A 19,273-nucleotide genomic window follows, 5' to 3' on the forward strand; every position below is an offset into this window, starting at 1 on the left:
AAGTGTTCTTTTAAAATAATGATAATGATAATGATAATAAAAATAAATCCAGACATGTTTAGTGTTACAGAGGCAACATTTGGATAGCCTCACTTCTTGCAAAACATGTGGACTTAAGGAAACAGAAATATAGGGAAACATAGAGTTAGATAGTCAGAAAATTCACAGTGACAAAGAAATAGAATTTTTTTCCCTTGATTTGACTTGTGGAGTTTATTAAGATCTTGTTTCAACTGGGGAGAATGCCCCCAAATCATCCAAATTTACCTTGTTAGGAAGCTTCTCTCAGCATTATGATAACAATGGAAAGGTGGAATATACATTCTCTCTCTCTCTCTCTCTCTCTCTCTCTCTCACACACACACACACACACACACACAAACGTGCATATCCCTTAATTTCCAGGCTTTATTTTCTAGTCTGAACTATTGCTTGATCAACAGACCCTCTAATAAAGTTGCCTGTGAACCACAACAAGTTTCTCCTCTGTTTTTATTCTTCTTCTGAATAATTTAATCAAATATCACCTTGGAACTTTTACTGGAATTGTTTGCAAGAAAAATATTATTTTTGGAAGAGCAATATTTTCCCCAATGTTCTTATTCTGGAGCACCAAAGCAATAATTTCAACCCCCCCCCTTTGAATTCAGAAAAAAGAATTGCATTGTGAATAGTGTTTTGTTGTTTCCTTTTCAGCCTGCTGCACAGTGCCTGTTACTTAGATTTGTGGACAATCACAGATATAAATTGGCAGCCCTGAGTAGCCTGACTGATTGACCAGTGATTGGAAACCCCACAGTCTATTGTTCTCTAGCATCATATACCATCTGGATGCATGTTTGGTACATGTCTTTGGGGCGTGCCAGTTTCAGAGCCAAGCTGTCATGTTTATTAATAGGTTAATTTGGCACTTCATTGAGTCACTTTTGAAGGTTAGATACAGGAAGGGAAACAGTTAAGGTTCAGGTAATAACCTATTATTGAGCCAGTGTGGTGTAGTGGTTAAGAGCGGTAGTCTCGTAATCTGGGGAACCGGGTTCGCGTCTCCGCTCCTCCACATGCAGCTGCTGGGTGACTTTGGGCCAGTCACACTTCTTTGAAGTCTCTCAGCCCCACTCACCTCACAGAGTGTTTGTTGTGGGGGAGGAAGGGAAAGGAGATTGTTAGCCGCTTTGAGACTCCTTAAAGGGAGTGAAAGGTGGGATATCAAATCCAAACTCTTCTTCTTCTTCTATTATTGGCACCTTTAAAGGTGAAGAGCTGGCCTGACGGTTTGCTCTCTGGGCTATGGGGCCCTGGTGTGGGATGGTTAAGTTCTATACTGCTCTACCCAGTATTTAGAGTAAGTTGGGTCACTTAAAGTCCAGAAGGTTAAAAGGCTGTTTAGTGAAGACAGAGATAAAGAATAAAAATAAAAACAATTTTCTGGCAATAGTTAAGTAGTTAAGAAGGAGCGAGTGGTTTTGCTGGTTCGCTTGCCTTACTTCTTTCTCATTCTGTATGTTGCAGTCTGCAGTGCCTACTGATGTTCATGAGAATTTTGGTTCTGCAAGCCACCAAGGTGGGAATGGATGGTGATTCCATTGCTGCAAGAATATTATGGAAGTTGTGCAACTAATTCCTTTGTCACTTTTAGAAGCCCTTTCTTAATTAATGTATTCCACATCACTACTATTACCAGTTGAAATGGACTGAGTAATTGGTCTCCAGTGCATATAATAATATGGTGTGGGACTCATGAAGCCAGTTCTTATATACATTTTGCCTCAAGGGGCTAATGTGCCCCTGGCCATTACAGCTATAGAGATATAACTACTTTTATTTATAGCACTGTATTGTTAGCTACATTTCAGCAGCATAAGCACTTGGATAGGAGGTACACTGTCCTTCAATGTATCTTCAATAGAAATTCAAACAGATCGGTAAGTTTCAAGTACGGACAAATGTTGAGATCAAACATTCAGAAAATATCTCCAAAAAGAGAGAGTAAAAAATGCATCAAAAATAAGAATCTTAAAAATGAGAAAGGGGTAAAAATCCAAATTGATTACTGTGAATGCAAAACCTATAAGGATGTGATTAAATTGGTCCGTTTTGTTTAGTGGGTTAGATCCAGATTTAATCTTGCTTAGTGGAGATCCATTGAAATAAATGGGATTTGAGGTATTTAGCAGTACTACATGGAAAAAGGCATCATGCATATCCCTACTAGAGGCTGCAGTGGAGGGCTTATTCACACTTGCTTTCCCTTGACTCTTTCTAGGCATGGACCACACTTTAAAGCTCCATGTCTGAGTAGCTCTTCTTTTTGCTCTGGACCTTTCCCCATGAAAACCTGCTCTTAAAGCTCAATCAGAGCAAATAGCAATCCATTGAAAACTCAAATTCATTGAGCACTAAAGAGCATGTTTTTTTCAGGGAAAGCTCTGGGGCAAAACAATAACACTTACAGGCACAGAGTTTTTAGGCACAGACTTGTGTCTGGAAACAGTGGGGTAAAAGTTAAATGTGGATAAGCCCTGACAAGACATTTCAGTTATTTATGTTGTGTCCTTACTAAAATCTACAGGTTTTAACAGGCTACCACTTCTGTGAAAACAGATGAAGAACCAGACAGAAGTGAGCCAGTTTATCTTACTAGGCTTGACAGATCTCCAAGGACTGCAACCTTTTCTCTTTCTACTCTTTTTGATGTTGTACCTCATCAGTCTGCTAGGAAACAGTATCATTTTGTTTGCAGTGCTGACTGAAGCTCACCTCCACACACCCATGTACTTCTTCCTCAGCAATCTTTCATGCCTGGACATTTGCTATGCTACAGTCACTGTGCCCAAGATGCTGGCAGGCTTTATATCTGGACCTCAGTACATTTCCTTCAGCGGATGCCTAACTCAACTCCATTTCTTCCACTTCACTGGAAGCAGTGAAGGTGTCCTTCTGGCAGTTATGGCCTATGACCGCTATGTGGCTATATGCAATCCTTTGCGTTACATTGTTATTATGAACAAATGCACATGCCTATTGCTTGCAGCAGCTTCTTGGGGCACTGGATTCTGCCATGCACTCATGCACACTGTGATGACCTCCCGGCTGCACTTCTGTGGCCCAAACCTTGTCCAGCACTTCTTTTGTGACATCAAGCCACTGCTGAAGTTAGCTTGCAGTAGCATCCAGCTCAACATCAGCCTTCTCAATACAGTCACTGGCTTAATTGTCATGATCCCATTCATCCTCACACTCTTCTCCTACCTCTATATAATATCTTTTCTCCTTCTGAAGGTCAAGTCAAACAAAGCAAGATGGAAAGCTTTCTCCACATGCACATCCCACCTCACAGTTGTGCATTTGCTCTATGTGCCTGTTTTATTCAACTATTTGCCTTCCTCGGGAGATATACCACTGTCGGACATGATATCCACCCTCATGTACAATGTAGGTGTCTCAGTATTAAATCCCCTTATTTATACCCTGAGAAACAAGGAAATGAAATTAGCCATAAGGAAAATACTGGTAGCTTGTTGCTGTCAAAAGGTGAGATGACATGTCTTCCTGTTTGCAGAGGCCGATAGGTGAAATGTGAGAGCAATAGTTCAAATGTGAGGCTGTACTTCAGTGATATAGCATCTTCTTTGGATGCAGGGGGTCTCAGATTCAATCACCAGCATCTTCAGGTAGGGCTGAGAGAGAATCCTACCTGAACAGAGTGGCTATGGATTATAGACTATGACCCCAAGATTTCACTTCCAGTCAGTTCCAGCCAGCATTCAGCCAGCATTCAGCATGAATGTGTGCATATATGAAGTTAGGATTCTCTCCACCCTGCAATGTGCATCACATTACACTTTGTTTGGTGGCCTGGCTAGGGGGCAGGGGATTGAGGCGCCCCTCAAGCCATCCCCTGGCCATGTCACACTACCCGGCCAATCAATGCTGGCAGGGTGTATGACCATGCGTGTTTTAAGCCACAGCACAGTTGGGGCATTAGGGCCATGCCATGACCCCAAGGGGTAGCGCTCGGGGTAGCCCTATTTGATGTCAGTCATAGGGCTTCCCCTTCTGGTGTTTTACCATTAGTTTGACTCTCTGCAGACAGGCGGGAGTCAAGATATAGTTGGGCTTCATCCAATGCCTAAGCCAAACCACTCACATCTGTAACCAATAAAGTTATGGCCTGTTTTAGCCCATTAACCTACATACTCGTGTCTGTGTGTTTATTAATCAATAGGTAACTGTGGGGCACGGGGCTTTGGCACACAAAGCATGAGAATTCTTGGTTTGAGCCCCATGTAGGGCAAACGATTCCTGCATTGTAGAGGATTGGACCCTTGTGGTGTGGTCCCTTCCAGCTCTACAATTCTAAGATTCCTCAGACAATCCCCAGAACTCTACTCAAAGACTGCCATTCCACCTCCTATGGTGGTCCGTAAAGGACAAAAGGGACTGTGATCTGGGCACTCTAAAGGGGATTTCCATACTCAAATTATATACGGGGTCAGTGAATTATAATGTGAATGGAAGTTATTCAGGGTGATTTTGCTGGAAGTTAAAAGCTTCATTTAACTTTTTTAGTTTTATTTATTAAAAAACCAATATGGGATGGGGGCTTTCCAGAGCTCTTTAACACCTTTTTATTGTTATGTTTTTCGGAGGATGGCCCTTTACAGTTGATATGAAGTTGCTAATGCTATGCTAAGAATATGTGGAAGCAAGAAAACACAGGAATCTCTGAAAGTTGCTATATTTTGCTTCTCCCTGTTCCTCCAGTATAAATTGTTGTTATAACTATTTTGATTAATATGCTGTTTAAAAAAGTATGTTTACTGTACATTTTAATGATTGGTGTTCAGATGACATTGATTTACTGTGCATTGTAATTACATGCGGCTATATCGTAGCATTGGTTTTGTAATTACAATAAGTCATTTTGGTGAATGATGCCAGCACTGATCATGTGTATGTGGATACACACACAAACATATTTTTTTAAAAAAATGCTCCAAGCCATTTAAATGCTTGGGACCTGCACAAGGAGGAATCATCAGAGTTGATAATTGTGCCATAATTCGAGTTGGGATTCCACTGACCAGTTAAACAGTAATTGTTTTAGCCAACCAAAGTGAGAACCTAGTTGAAATGGAATGCATATAATAATTTAAGGACAGACGTTTGCTCAAGCGGGTAGACACCACCAATTTCTTATAAAATCCCTCCCACTGGAATTTCAAATGAACTACATACACAAGCAGAAAGAAACATATGCACTCATGTTCTTTTACTTTTTTCTGCTGATTAGTTGTTCCCTGGTGTTCAGCTCAGGTCTGAATATAATAATGTAGCATTTTGGGGAAAAGATACAACCCAGTAATCCAGCCCCAGAGGACAAGATGGAAAAGATCTCCACAGCTACCATGTATTTTCCTTTGGTGCTCAGATAGGTGGGAACAAAGGACAACCAAACACTACAAAACACCAGCAGGCTGAAAGTGATAAATTTGGCCTCATTGAAGCTATCAGGTAGCTTCCTGGCCAGGAAAGCCAAGATGAAGCTGACAATGGCCAGCAAACCCATATAGACTAAGACACCATAAAACATGGCAACTGAACCCTCATTACACTCTAGTATGATTTCCCCATGCAGTGAGTGCATATCCATATCTGGGAATGGAGGGGATGTACTTAACCAAAGAGTACCTATGCAAGCCTGAATACAGGAGCAGAAAAGGACAATAGAATTTGCCAGCCTTTTCCCTATCCATTTCTTCATCCTGGAACCTGGTTTGATTGCCATGAATGCCAGAAGCACAGTAATGGTTTTTGCCAAAACACTAGAAAGGGCCACAGAAAAGATGATGCTAAAAGTGATTTGTCGGAGAAGGCAGGTCACCTTTTGAGGCTGTCCAATGAAGAGAAAGGAGCAGAGGAAACAAAGCAGGAGGGAGATGAGGAGGATGTAGGTGAGAGTCCGATTGTTGGCTTTGACTATGGGAGTGTTATTGTGCTTCATAAAAGTCCCAAGTACTAATGTTATGATCAAAGAGAAAGAAATAGTCAAGATAACTAAGATGAGCCCTAAATCTTCTTCATAAGAGAGGTAACTTAGGACCTTGGGAACGCATTGGGTTTGGTCATGGTTGGGATACTCATCTTCTGGACATTTCACGCAGGCATCCATATCTGGAATAAAGGAAGAGCTGTTTAAATATTTCAGACATTGATCAATATATAGCAAAAGCATTGGTTCTTAACTTTTTCGGTGTTACAGACCTCTTTAAGAATCTAATGATGGACACCTTCATCAGGATTAAAAATGCACATGGAAACATAAACAGAAAAGTTTGGATTCAATTTATTTAATTTCTTTGGAATTTTTATTTTTTCTCACATAGACAGAATCTAAAAACAATCTTCACAATGTTTCATGTTGTCTCATGAAACAGTAAAACATTAGGTTGTTGCACTAAGGAACAAATTTTCGACAATGAGTTCTCACATCTGATATTGGATATGCAGAAAGCAGAAATGTCCTTTATTATGTATTTATTTAAATAATTTATAGCTTGCTCTTCATCAAAGTAAGATTATAAAAATCAATTAAATGAAAAAATATTAAAAGAAGAGTATATACTTGAAATGCCAGGTGGTCCACTAGGAAACGTTTATCTTGTATACCCTATTGTGACTGGGACGTGGGTGGCGCTGTGGGTTAAACCACAGAGCCTAGGGCTTGCTGATCAGAAGGTTGGTGATTCGAATCTCCATGATGGGGTGAGCTCCCGTTGCTCAGTTCCTGCTCCTGCCAACCTAGAAGTTCGAAAGCACGTCAAAGTGCAAGTAGATAAATAGGTACTGCACCAGCGGGAAGGTAAACAGCATTTTCCGTGTGCTGCTCTGGTTCTCCAGAAGTGGCTTAGTCATGCTGGCCACATGACCCAGAAGCTGTACTCCAGCTCCCTCGGCCAGTAAAGCAAGATGAGCGCCACAACCCCTGAGTTGTCCGCTGCTGGACCTAACGTTCAGGGGTCCCTTTACCTTTACCTATTGTGACTGGAAAAATCTTGGAAAGTCTGTTGGTGACTGTGGAACTACCTGGCAAGGGATCTTCACTCCATCCCTGTGATGTTTCTTAGACTGAGAGATAGGGATGGACACAAATTCACTCAATCCCATACTCTTTGAAACTCTTAAATATTATTAGAAAGGTATTTTATGATTTGTTTAAAATTATGCATGGCAAAATATTTCCATATACATTCAAGGGGTTACATTTTATTTTGAGTTATGGAAATGCAAATATGATAATTGTGCCCGCTATTCCTCCCACCTTTATAATTAGAGATCCTCCCTTCTGGACAAGGAGCACAATCATAGCAGCAAAATTTCTCTCCTTCCTTCTTTTTCCTGCTGTATCCAGGATAGCAGTAGTCATTGCACACAGAAAGGGGAAGCACCTGTACAGAAACACTAAAGAGAGATTAGTAATGAGAGCATAAGAGATCACACAAAAAAGCAGGTTGGGAGAAGAAAGGAAAACTCCCAAATGAGAGAAGGGCTGGTTCACCTTTCTCTGTGTTGCCTAGTTAAGATTTACTTGTGGAGGGACTTTGTATGTTTCATTTTCTTTTCCAGTTTCTTGTTTTTGTTTTCATTGGCTAGAATGTGTCCTTGAACTTTGAGATTGCTTACTCACTGCCTCTAATGGAGAAATGTATGTTTAGTAGTGTATGTAGAAACGTATACTTTTTAGATAGGCGGATATAGCTCCCTTAAATATGGAAAAATCTTTTAAAATGAAAAGGGTCCATTAAAGATAATACTGATCCCACCATCCTGAAATCAATTCATGAAATAAGTTATTTATTTATTGGGGGAGAGGAAAAATAAAACATAAAAGTGGAATTAATCAGAATTAGAATTGGAATATAATAATGTTTTCAAAAAGGTTCATGAAATAATAATACTTCCTATTGAGATTAACAAAAATCAAAGTTGAAATATAGTTAGATGTCCTCAAAACCTTTGAAAATTTTGAGTCAAAACATTCCACAGAACTGTATCTCACCTGATTAAAAACTTTATGCCACACAATTTGATCATTATTTATGCTTAACTCTTTTCCTAAAGGTGCCTGAGGATCCAATTTTCCAACTTTGATCCTAAACAACGAACCATTGGGAGAAATAATCCAGTTTGTTACATCAAAACCTGTAACTAATTCTCCATTATCATCAAAACACACTGAATCCCCAGCACTATTGTTGAACAACATGGTCCTTAAAAAATGATGGACCTAAATAGAAAGTATAAACAAAGCAACAACTGTTTCAAAACATTTCAACAATGTATGTGGTGACGTCATCCATTGGGCAGTCATGTCTTATTATTGAATTGGAAACCTTATATGATTATTTTATATTTCTAATGATCATTAATTTCCATAAGCTCCAAGTTAATGAATTGAAATAACAATATTTTATCATGGGTCAACCAAAACTTATCCAAATATATATCCAAAAGGGGGGAAAACATGAAAGGAAATGAGAAGCACCACAGAACAGGAATTGCATCATACAGACTAGTAATTTTCTTGGTCTCTGGAAGAAAACATAGTCTTTTCAGAATGTTCAGTTGCTATTACCTGCCAAGGTTGCACTTTCTGAAAAAAAAGTTCCTGTCGTTCTCCCAACCTTCTACTTTTGGAACTGGATTTGTAAACAGCTTCCAAAGCATGAGCCACTGCATAGACAGCATTGTAGACATTGTAGCTGTGGCCAGTCATTTCCATTTCAAACAAGGTCCCAGGAAGACTCTCCAGCTTCTCTCCTCCAGAGCAGTATTTCCTTTCCTGATGCTGCCCATTTGACATTTGTAATGAACAGCTGAATGCCTGTTCCCAAAAGTCCTGGATAAAACCATCTCCTTGGGCCCATGAAGGGCTTAGCATCTGAAGGAAATTTTGGAATCCCAATGGTTGATTTGAGTGAACCGTGAAGGATATGGAACCATGGAAGGTTTGTAAATCCCAAATCTTTTGAATAGAGTGTGATGCAAAATCCCAGTGGGATGTAATAATCCACACTTTACCCAGAGGTGGCAAGTCTGCCATGGGTGCTAGAAACAACATCATTCTTAGAACTTGAAAGGATGGAGGTTCTCCATATACAAAGAATACATTGGCCTTTCTTTCAAAGACAATGATATAAGCATCCATGTGCTTAAAAAACCAGTCTAGCATCTCATCCATATAACTCCATTTTGGAATGTTTACTATGAAGTCATAACAGATGCCATTCTGGGTAAGCATTGGCACTATTGTTTGTAAAAACCTATTCCCTTTGTCATCATCCACGGCAAAAAGCCCAACCCAGGTCCATCTGAAATGCTGAAGTAACTGGACAAGTCCTTTGTGCTGCTGGGCTTCATTGGGGACCATCTGGTACAAGAATGGGAAAAACATTTTTGCACTTTGTACTGCTAAAAATGATCCATAAGTGAGCTGTAATAAAATCCAGGAATATTTCTCAGACAGATTACAAAAGAATAGTAAATCAATGCTGCTGTGGGTCCTGTAGGCCATGTAGTTCATGGTTTGAAAACCAGAATCTCAGTTTCTGCAATAAATGGATGTTTCCTTTGTCCTATCATTGAAGTATTTTTACTTCAAGTGTTGAACCTTACACAAGTACCACCGTTGTGACAGTGCAGAATGAATCATTTGACCTCTTCTATACGGCAACTTTTTAAGTCATTGAAGAGTGTTGTAATGTTCTGCCTCAAACTCATTTTCAAGAGACTGAACATACCAATTTCTTTCAACCTTTCCTTATATGATGTGTTTTCCATATCCTTGGCAGTATCCTGCACTGAACCTCTCCTGAAACAAGTACATTCTTATTTAAGTGTGGCAACAATAGTCACCATGAAGTCTTACTAGTGCAAAAGGATGTGGAATTAAAATTTATGGTGACTTGAAAACTATGGGTTGTATATAATTAAAGCTAAAGTAATGGGCCTGACTTAGTCATGTTGGGATTCCACAGCCCAGTTCAGCCTCTGCGGATGATCTGTACTTTTACTTAGAGCTCCTCTGATTGTATTTCTGCCTGCTTGGACAATTTATTCAATTTCAGATACTCAAATACAGGCGAATATTTTCCCTAGGCAGCTTCTCAAATAACCTCAGTTGCTGGCATCCTACTCCTGATCTGCACCATCAGGTTTTAATAACACACTGGGTATTAACATACAGACCTCACTGACCTCATCCGTTTCCTCAACTGTTATAAATTGGAAGGGTAGACTGAATTTTCTTTCTCCATGCCTCACATAATCAAATCTTAAAATGATTCTCTGTCTCCGCTCTGTCACAAAGCATGCCATTGCATAGAACACGATGTCTCTATGCAGGCCATGTCCCATCCTGACACTGTTCAAGTCGCCTGTCTAAATCGTGTATTTGTACCATGATGATGCCTAAGCCTTCTAGAGGGGGAAATAGTTGTGTGTTCTGTGGGTGTAAAAATTGCTTGCTCTTGTGTTTCTGGAATATAATGGAATGTTGAGAGGTAAGAGTCACATCTCTTGATCCCTGGAATTTTTTGCCTCTGTCTTTGCACCCCTGGCGTTAACCATAAAGTGAAAAAGTGTTCCTGCCCATCAGCCGCCCATGATCCAAAAGACTGCAGAAACCTTCTCTCTAATTATGATGTTGTACCACTATAGTAAAAATAAATTCATACCCCTATGCACACAGGTTACCTGTGGTGTCTTGTGGATTGCTGAAATGATGGCCACATTGGCAGAGATTTCAGAGATGCATCCTCCAACAACAGCGACCAGTTTGTTCTGATTTTGACATTTGAAGTTAGGAGAAAACCTTTTTTGCTTAGAAAGCAGGCTCAGGGTGGCCTTATAGGTCATGGTAGCAGTGTAGCTATTAAGAATGTGGAATCCTAGAGAAATGTTTGGTAAGATGTTGGGGTTTTCATTTATCTCTTTTACAGAAAAGGCTAGGGCCAGAATGTGCTGGTAGTCCTTAGGCACTGAACTGCAAGGTAAGTTACAGCTATTTAATAAAACAACAGTGACAGAAGCAATAAAACACAGTTGTATTATTCATTTGTCATCTGCATCTGTCAAAGTATAATGAAAATAAAATATCTCAGCTGAAGAACTAAATGCTCAAAATGTTTTGGGATCATATTTTTGGTTAATAAACCAAGGAAAAGGGGAAAATGGCATGGTCTCTTACATAGATTCACCAATCACATTCTGTGTAGGCTGTTCCAGGAGAGAAAGTACATTATACAAGAAGAAGACTTGAGAAACAATCCCACCAATCACAAGGTCCCCTGCCTGGTAGAATTCATGAGGAATAGGAAGAGGGTCATCACGTATGCTGCAATTAATGAAATGTGACTTGCATACAGTATGACACAACAGTATAAGCAGCAAAAGCATCACCATCATGATTCTGCTCACAAAACGTCCCCTCCAATTGTCACTTCCCATGTTACCCTCTATACGTAGCATGGCAGTTGCTACAGCGTCAATCAAATGGTAGCTAATACTATGATTGCACTGATTTACAGCTTTGCTTGTATGGAATTTGGGTGCCAGTAGCCTTGTGTTCTAGCTCAGGGCTTCTCAAATTGTTGTTTGTGGACCACCAGTGGTCTGCTTGCTTAGTTCAGGCTGTCCACAGCATGTCTGTAAAGAGCAATTAGAATTCTATAGAATTCAAGCTGTAATACAATCAAATACAGGATTCAAAATCGAAGAAGCAATAGTATGCTATTTAAAATTATACAGCCTCAGCACCTTAAAATTGCTACAATAGGCAGACCATTAAGTGATCTGCAAAGAACCTCAACAATTTTTATGTTCTCCATGGCAGCACCACTGTTCTAGTTAATATTGTTCATCTGTTTCTCTCTTTGAGCTGGATAAATTAGTGGAATGTGACTCCCGCTGATATCAGTGGGTTTCATACTGTCTAGATCCAAGTCTGTATCTCCTCACTTTACTTTGTATGTATTTTTCTTTAAGGAAAAAGAATAAATCAGTTTGTGGAAATATATCCTATCATATAAATGAGAAATTATTCAACAGAAGAATGACAAAGCCCTGCCTCTAGTTAGATCTTATTCTGAAGAATACATGTGTTTTATAGCTCTTCTTCAGATATTTGCTAGCAGGTGCTAAATGTCAGTTGCATAAACCAGCAATTTTGACAGGTATTATTATTATTCCCCAGTGTGTTGTTGACTTGAGATGTCCTATCATGCATAACAAAACTGCTAAAAGATTCCCCCCTTTTTAAATTATACATTTATTATTATTATTATTGCTTTTCCTCTGAGGAATAGTGAGTGGTTAGTCTTGTACAGCTGGTAGATCCAGTTCTGACCAGTGCTAGGGTCAACTTCATCCATGGATCATTAATATTTGGCTTAACTGGGAAGCCTAGTCTGGGGAAAGTGAGAGTCACAACGTGTTGTGTTGATGGATACTATTCTCTCAACAGATCTTTCACAAAAATTGTTGGCCCCATTTATTTTTACTGATAGTTAATTCATTTTTAAGATTCTTTATCAATACAGTACTTAAAATGTTCATGATTGTAATATAAGCAAGGTCGGTGGTGTGTGTTTGCTGGCTGAAGTGGCTGGTACGTTAAATGTTGTGTACTGTATCTGGGAGTAGGTTGCATAATATGAATTTCAGGGTCCTGCAAATATATGTTTCATGCCTTTTAACTCTGTCTAGTGACTAGCAAAGGCTCTGCTTCATTTTAAGCCAAGCTCATTTATCAGCCTTGCTGCCTATGATCCTTTGTTCTGCTCCTTGTGACCAAAGAAGGTCCACAGAAATTTTATTACAGGAATCTAATAATGCGGTGGCCAATGCATAGATCACAGTATCTAGGCAACTGGAATAGTCATATCCAGTTTGCCAGATGAAGAAAGTAAAATGCGCTCCTTGCTGCTTACATCACTTGGGCTTCCCATTACAAAGATGGATCCACAACACTCCCAGACTTTGTACTTGTTCCTTCAGAAGGAGTACAACCCCCGCACAACAGGTAAATGTCCCAATCTCTAAACTTGGGAAATGACAAACCACTGTGCCTCTGCCCTACCAGCATTTAACTTCTGATATTTGGCCTTCAGTCAGCCCACCACTGCAGCCAGATACCTTTTTGGGTTGTGACTGGCAGCTGCTGACTCATATGTAACAGTGGAATAGAGCTGAGTTCCAGCAACATACTCATGACTCCTTTCCATGTACACCTTCTCCCTCCCAACCTTATTTAGCATTCCCTGATTGGGGGAAGAATGCAAAACTGGCACTGGAGAAATGTAAAGTATCCCTGTAACCACCCACCCCCACCCCGGAATTTTAGAGTACAGTTAAGGTCACTCTGTGCTCCAGCATATAGGAAACATCATAGAGGCACTGTTAATTGTTGTTCCTTTGGCTCACCACTGGGACAAGGTGCAACTCCAGACCTGTGAGTTCTCTCCTCATAGATTTCCTTGTTTGGCCTTCTAGGCAGGCCTAACTCTCTCTTTATATGCTCTTGCAGTTACCTCACTGCAACCCTCTTCTCCTCTCTCATTGGCATAATTTCAATTACCTATCCTCTCTTTTGCCCCCACCTTTCTCCCTCTTTTTGTTTGGTCAATATCCAAGTCAGATCCTCTTATGCCTTCTCCTGGCTGGTCTATTCCTCCTGTCTCTGGACAGCATTCCTCAACCTTAAGGGTGATTTTATCTCCCAGCTGCATTTCTATCTCCCAACTAAAAAAATATTTGGTTCTCATAATACACCACTGCAACTCCAGGTTGCCAGGCTCGGTGTTTGTGTGTTCCTCCTCTCTAGCAAATCCTTGCACCAACCATGGCTGCTCTCCAATTTCACATGTCAGGGAGGAGAGGGAAGGAACCAAGGTGAACCATTCCAGTTGAGATAGAGTCCTGCCCTGGTTCATTATTTTTACATGCCTTGCAGTCTTTGGGGTCTCTTTCCTCTCTGAATTACTTCAAATAACTCTCCTCAGAAAATCCCTAGAACTCTACTCAAATCCCTCAACCTTTATATGGCAGTCCCTAAAGGACAAATGGGACTGTGCTCTGGAAACCCCCAAAGTGAATTTTGAGTAGCGCTCATATTATAGGAACTGTCACTGAATTATGATGTGAAATGACTGAGGGTTATTTTACTGAAAGATAAAAGCTCCATTTCATGATTGTTCTTATTTTTAAAGTCTCTTTTGGTTGTGTTCTTCACAGAGCTTTTTAAAGGTTGTTTTTTGAAAAAAAATCACTGGAAAGGCATTTGAGCCACTAATCATATGTATGTGGATATTTACACACACACACACACACACACACACACACAGAGAGAGAGAGAGAGAGATGGATTTGTTCCAAGTAATTTAATTTTTTGGGACCCGCACAAGAATGAATCATATGAGTTGATAATTGCATCCTCATTCAACCTTGGATTTAAAGGCAGAGGATGTTAGCAAACTAAAGTGAGAACGAAACTGAAAGTTACTTAAAAGAACTCTCCTAAAGAAGCTTGGATAGCTCAGTTGGTAAGACCGTTCACCTGTCACTGTCGGCAGTGTTGTATAAAAGCATCCGGGTCCTCATGTTGATCTGAGTAGGTGGCAGGGAATTGACGCCTCCCCCCAAGCCAAGCGCCAGCCATGTCATGCCTGCCCAGCCAATCAATGCTGGTGGGATGTGCAGGTGTTTTAACCACAGGGCTTCCCTCTCTCGGCAATTAGGCAATTGGTTTATTGGAGGTGAGTTTGTAGTCTCCCCTGCCGCTCCTCAGTAAGGGTATCCATACGTGGGCTAGGGCCATGCCATGACCCAACGGGGACCCCTCGGGGTGCCCCATCTGATGTAAGTTATAGGGCTCCCCCTTCTGGTAGTTTACCCTTAGTTCAACTCCCTGCAAATGGGAAGGAATCAAGATATAGCCGGGCTTCAGCCAGTGCCTATGCCAAACCACTCACATCTGTAACCAATAAAGTTGTGGCCTGTTTTAGCCCATTGACATACATACTTGTGTCTGTGTGTTTATAAATCAATAGGAAAATGTGGGGCACACAAAGCATGAGACTTAATCTCAGGTTTCTTGGTTTGAGCCCCATGTTGGGCAAACGATTCCTGCATTGTGGGGATTGGACTAGATAACACTTGTGGTGTGGTCCCTTCCAGCTCTACAATTCTAAGATTCCTTAGAAAATCCCCAGAACTCTACTCAAAGACTGCCATTCCACCTCCTATGGTGGTCCGTAAAGGGCAAAAGGGACTGTGATCCAGGCACACCAAGGGGAAATTCACTACTCAAATGATATAAATGGTCAGTGAATTATGATAATAATGGAAGTGATTCAGATGATTTGCTGAAAGTTAAAAGCTTTATTTAACTTTTTTAAAGAAAAAAAAACAAAAAACAAAAAAAAACCCCGACATGGAATGGGGGCTTCCCAGAGCTCTTTAACACCTCTTTATTCTTATGCTTTTTGGATGATGGCCCTCCATCATCCAAAATTTGCTGGTTTAACTATTTTAATTGAGATGCTGTTTTAATAGATAAACTTACTGTACATGTTAATGATTGGTGTTCAGATGAAATTGATTTACTGTGTCTTTTAATTACATGCGGCAATATCTCAAAATTGGTTTTGTACTTAAGTCATTTGGGCGAGTAATGCCACCACTGATCATGTTTATGTGAAGAAATTTGTTCCAAGTCATTTAAAGGTTTGGGACCCGCACAAGGAGGAATCATCTGACTTGATAATTGTATCCTCATTCAAGTTAGGATTCCACTGCACAGTTAAACAGGAATTATTTTAGCAAACTAAAGTGAGAACTAAATTGAAATGAAATGTTTCTGGCCAAACCCTGCATACAAAAATTGAAGGACAGACGTTTGCTTAAGCAAGTACCCATGGCTGAATTCTTATGACATCCCTTCCACCAGCATTTCCAATAACTACATACACAAGCAGAAAGAAACATATGCACTCATGTCGTTTTACTTTTTTCTGCTGATTAGTTGTTCCCTGGTGTTCAGCTCAGGTCTGAATATAATAATGTAGCATTTTGGGGAAAAGATGCAACCCAGTAATCCAGCACCAGAGGACAGGATGGAAAAGATCTCCACAGCTACCATGTATTTTCCTTTGGTGCTCAGATAGGTGGGAACAAAGGACAACCAAACACTACAAAACACCAGCAGGCTGAAAGTGATAAATTTGGCCTCATTGAAGCTATCAGGTAGCTTCCTGGCCAGGAAAGCCAAGATGAAGCTGACAATGGCCAGCAAACCCATATAGACTAAGACACCATAAAACATGGCCACTGAACCCTCATTACATTCAAGTATGATTTCCCCATGCAGTGAGTGCATATCCATATCTGGGAATGGAGGGGATGTACTTAACCAAAGAGTACCTATGCAAGCCTGAATACAGGAGCAGAAAAGGACAATAGAATTTGCCAGCCTTTTCCCTATCCATTTCCTCATCCTGGATCCTGGTTTGGTTGCCATGAATGCCAGAAGCACAGTAATGGTTTTTGCCAAAACACTGGAAAGGGCCACAGAAAAGATGATGCTAAAAGTGATTTATCGGAGAAGGCAGGTCACCTTTCCAGGCTGTCCAATGAAGAGAAAGGAGCAGAGGAAACAAAGCAGGAGGGAGATGAGGAGGATGTAGGTGAGAGTCTGATTGTTGGCTTTGACAATGGGAGTGTTATTGTGCTTCATAAAAGTCCCAAGCACAAATGTTGTGATCAGAGAGAAGATAATGGTCAAGAAAACTAGGACAAGTCCTAAATCTTCTTTATAAGAGAGGTAGCTGGGGACCTTGGGAATGCATTGGGTGTGGTCATGGTTAGGATACTCATCTTCTGGACATTTCACGCAGGCATCCATATCTAAAATAAAGGAAGAGCTGTTAAAAAGATTCTGACATTGATCAATACATAGCTAAAACTTTGTTCTGAAGGCTTGATGTTTTATTGTGTTTTTAATATTCTGTTTGTAACCATCCAGAGTGGCTGAGCAGACGCCCAGTTGATTGACGGGGTATAAGTATATCATCATCATCTTAACTTTTTCAGGGTCACCATGCTCAGAGAAAAAAATCACATAAATACATAAACAGAAAAGTTTGCATTCAATGTATTTGCTTCAGAAAATTATTTTTCCCCACATGGACAGAATCTAAAAACCATCTTCACAATGTTACATGTTGTTTCATGCTACAGTTAAACATTAAGTTGTTCTGCTATGCTGTCAATTTATAGTGGTACCTTGGGTTACATACGCTTCAGGTTACGTACGCTTCAGGTTACAGACTCCGCTAACCCAGAAATAATACCTCAGGTTAAGAACTATGTTTCAGGATGAGAACAGAAATCGTGCTCCAGCGGCGCGGCAGCTGTGGGAGGCCCCATTAGTTAAAGTGGTGCTTCAGGTTAAGAACAGTTTCAGGTTAAGAACGGACCTCCAGAACGAATTAAGTACTTAACCCAAGGTATCACTGTATTCTGTTCTTTGTTTGAAGTATTAATCCTATAAGCGGTATCCTATAAGCGGTATTATCAAAGTGGAGAAAATAAACGTCAAGGCTGGGATTCCACAAGTGCAGGCTTTTCTATGCTGCCGTGGAACAAATGTTCCACAATAAGTTCTCACATTCAGTACTGTATATTGAAAGCAGAAATGTCCTATATTATGTATTTATTTAAATAGTTAATAACCTGTTCTTTATTGAAATAAGATTATAAAAATCAATTAAATATTAAAAGCAGAGTATATTGATGAAATCCCAGATGGTCCACTGGGAAAAGGTTCCTTTGCTACCCTATTGGGACTGGAAAAATCAAGGAAAGACTTTCAGTGACAGTGAACCTGGCAAGGGATCTTCACACCAACCCTGTGAGGTTGCATGGACTGAGAGATAGTGATGGACACAAATTCACTCAGTCCCACACTATTTGAAACTCTTAAAAATTAATTATTAGGTTTTTTGTGTTTTTTGTTTACAATTTTGCATTGGAAAATACCTCCATATGCATTCAAGGGGTACACTTTATGCTGTGTTATGGAAATGTGAATAAGATGATTGTGTCAGTTATTCCTCCCACCTTTATACTTAGAGATCATTCCTTCTGGACATGAAGCACAATCATAGCAGCAAAATTTCTCTCCTTCCTTCTTTTTCCTGCTGTATCCAGGATAACAGTAGTCATTGCACACAGAAAGGGGAAGCACCTTATAGAGAATCATTATAGAGAGATTAGTAATGAAAGCATAAGAGAGCACAAACAAAAGCAGGTTGGGATAATAATAATAATAATAATAATAATAATAATAATAATAATTCCTTATTTATACCCCGCCTATCTGACTGGGTTTTCCCCCACCACTCTAGTCGGCTTCCAACAAAATATTTAAAATACAATAAAATATCAGAGTTTAAAAACTTCCCTAAACAGGACTGCTTTCAGATGTCTTCTGAAAGTCAGATAGTTGTTTATTTCCTTGACATTTGATGGGAGGGTGTTCCACAGGGCAGGCACCACTACCAAGAAGGCCCTCTGCCTGGTTCCCTGTAACTTTGCTTCTCACAGTGAGGGAACCACCAGAAGGCCTTTTGCGTTGGACATCACTTTCCAGGCTGAACAATGGGGGTGGAGATGCTCCTTCAGGTATACTGAGGCCGAGACCGTTTAGGGCTTTAAAGGTCAGCACCAACTCTGACTTGTGCTTGGAAATGTATTGGGAGCCAGTGTAGGTCTTTCATGACCAGTGTTATGTGGTCTCAGCAGCCACTCCCAGTCACCAGTCTAACTGCTGCATTCTGGATTAATTGCAATTTCCGGGTCACCTTCAAAGGTAGCCCCACGTAGAGCGTGTTGCAGTAGTCCAAGCGGGAGATAATTAGAGCATGCACCACTCTGGCTAGACAGTCCACAGGCAGGTAGGGTCTCAGCCTGCATACCAGATGGAGCTGGAAGACAGCTGCCCTGGACACAGAATTGACCTGTGACCTGCGGACACAGAATTGACAGCTGCCGTGGACACAGAATTGACCTGCACCTCCATGGACAGCTGTGAGTCCAAAATGACTCCCAGGCTCTGCACCTGCTCCTTCAGGGTCACATCCACCCCATTCAGGACCAGGGAGTCATCCACACAAGCCCTCCCCCTGTCCCCCAAAACAGTTCTTCTCTCTTGTTA

The 19,273-nt window shown here is 40.5% G+C and overlaps 2 protein-coding genes across 2 annotated transcripts; one reads left to right on the forward strand and one right to left on the reverse strand.

Moving 5' to 3' along the window:
• Nucleotides 1–2,475: 2,475 nt before the first annotated feature.
• Nucleotides 2,476–3,540, forward strand: LOC309327026 (olfactory receptor 12D1-like; the record flags this gene model as incomplete). The annotated part of the gene is made up of 1 exon (XM_081836058.1): nucleotides 2,476–3,540. Exon 1 carries the CDS (start codon nucleotides 2,602–2,604, stop codon nucleotides 3,538–3,540), a length of 939 nt encoding a protein of 312 aa, XP_081692184.1. The 5' UTR covers nucleotides 2,476–2,601.
• A 1,732-nt stretch (nucleotides 3,541–5,272) lies between these two features.
• Nucleotides 5,273–13,787, reverse strand: LOC309327027 (vomeronasal type-2 receptor 26-like; the record flags this gene model as incomplete). The annotated part of the gene is made up of 6 exons (XM_081836059.1): nucleotides 5,273–6,174; nucleotides 7,322–7,448; nucleotides 8,060–8,287; nucleotides 8,636–9,493; nucleotides 10,756–10,949; nucleotides 13,637–13,787. The coding sequence occupies 6 exons, from the start codon at nucleotides 13,785–13,787 to the stop codon at nucleotides 5,273–5,275; spliced, it is 2,460 nt and encodes an 819-aa protein (XP_081692185.1).
• Nucleotides 13,788–19,273: the final 5,486 nt, after the last annotated feature.

This window comes from Podarcis erhardii, assembly GCF_964252035.2.
Source record: "Podarcis erhardii genome assembly, chromosome: 13".
Classification (NCBI taxonomy): Eukaryota; Metazoa; Chordata; class Lepidosauria; order Squamata; family Lacertidae; genus Podarcis; species Podarcis erhardii.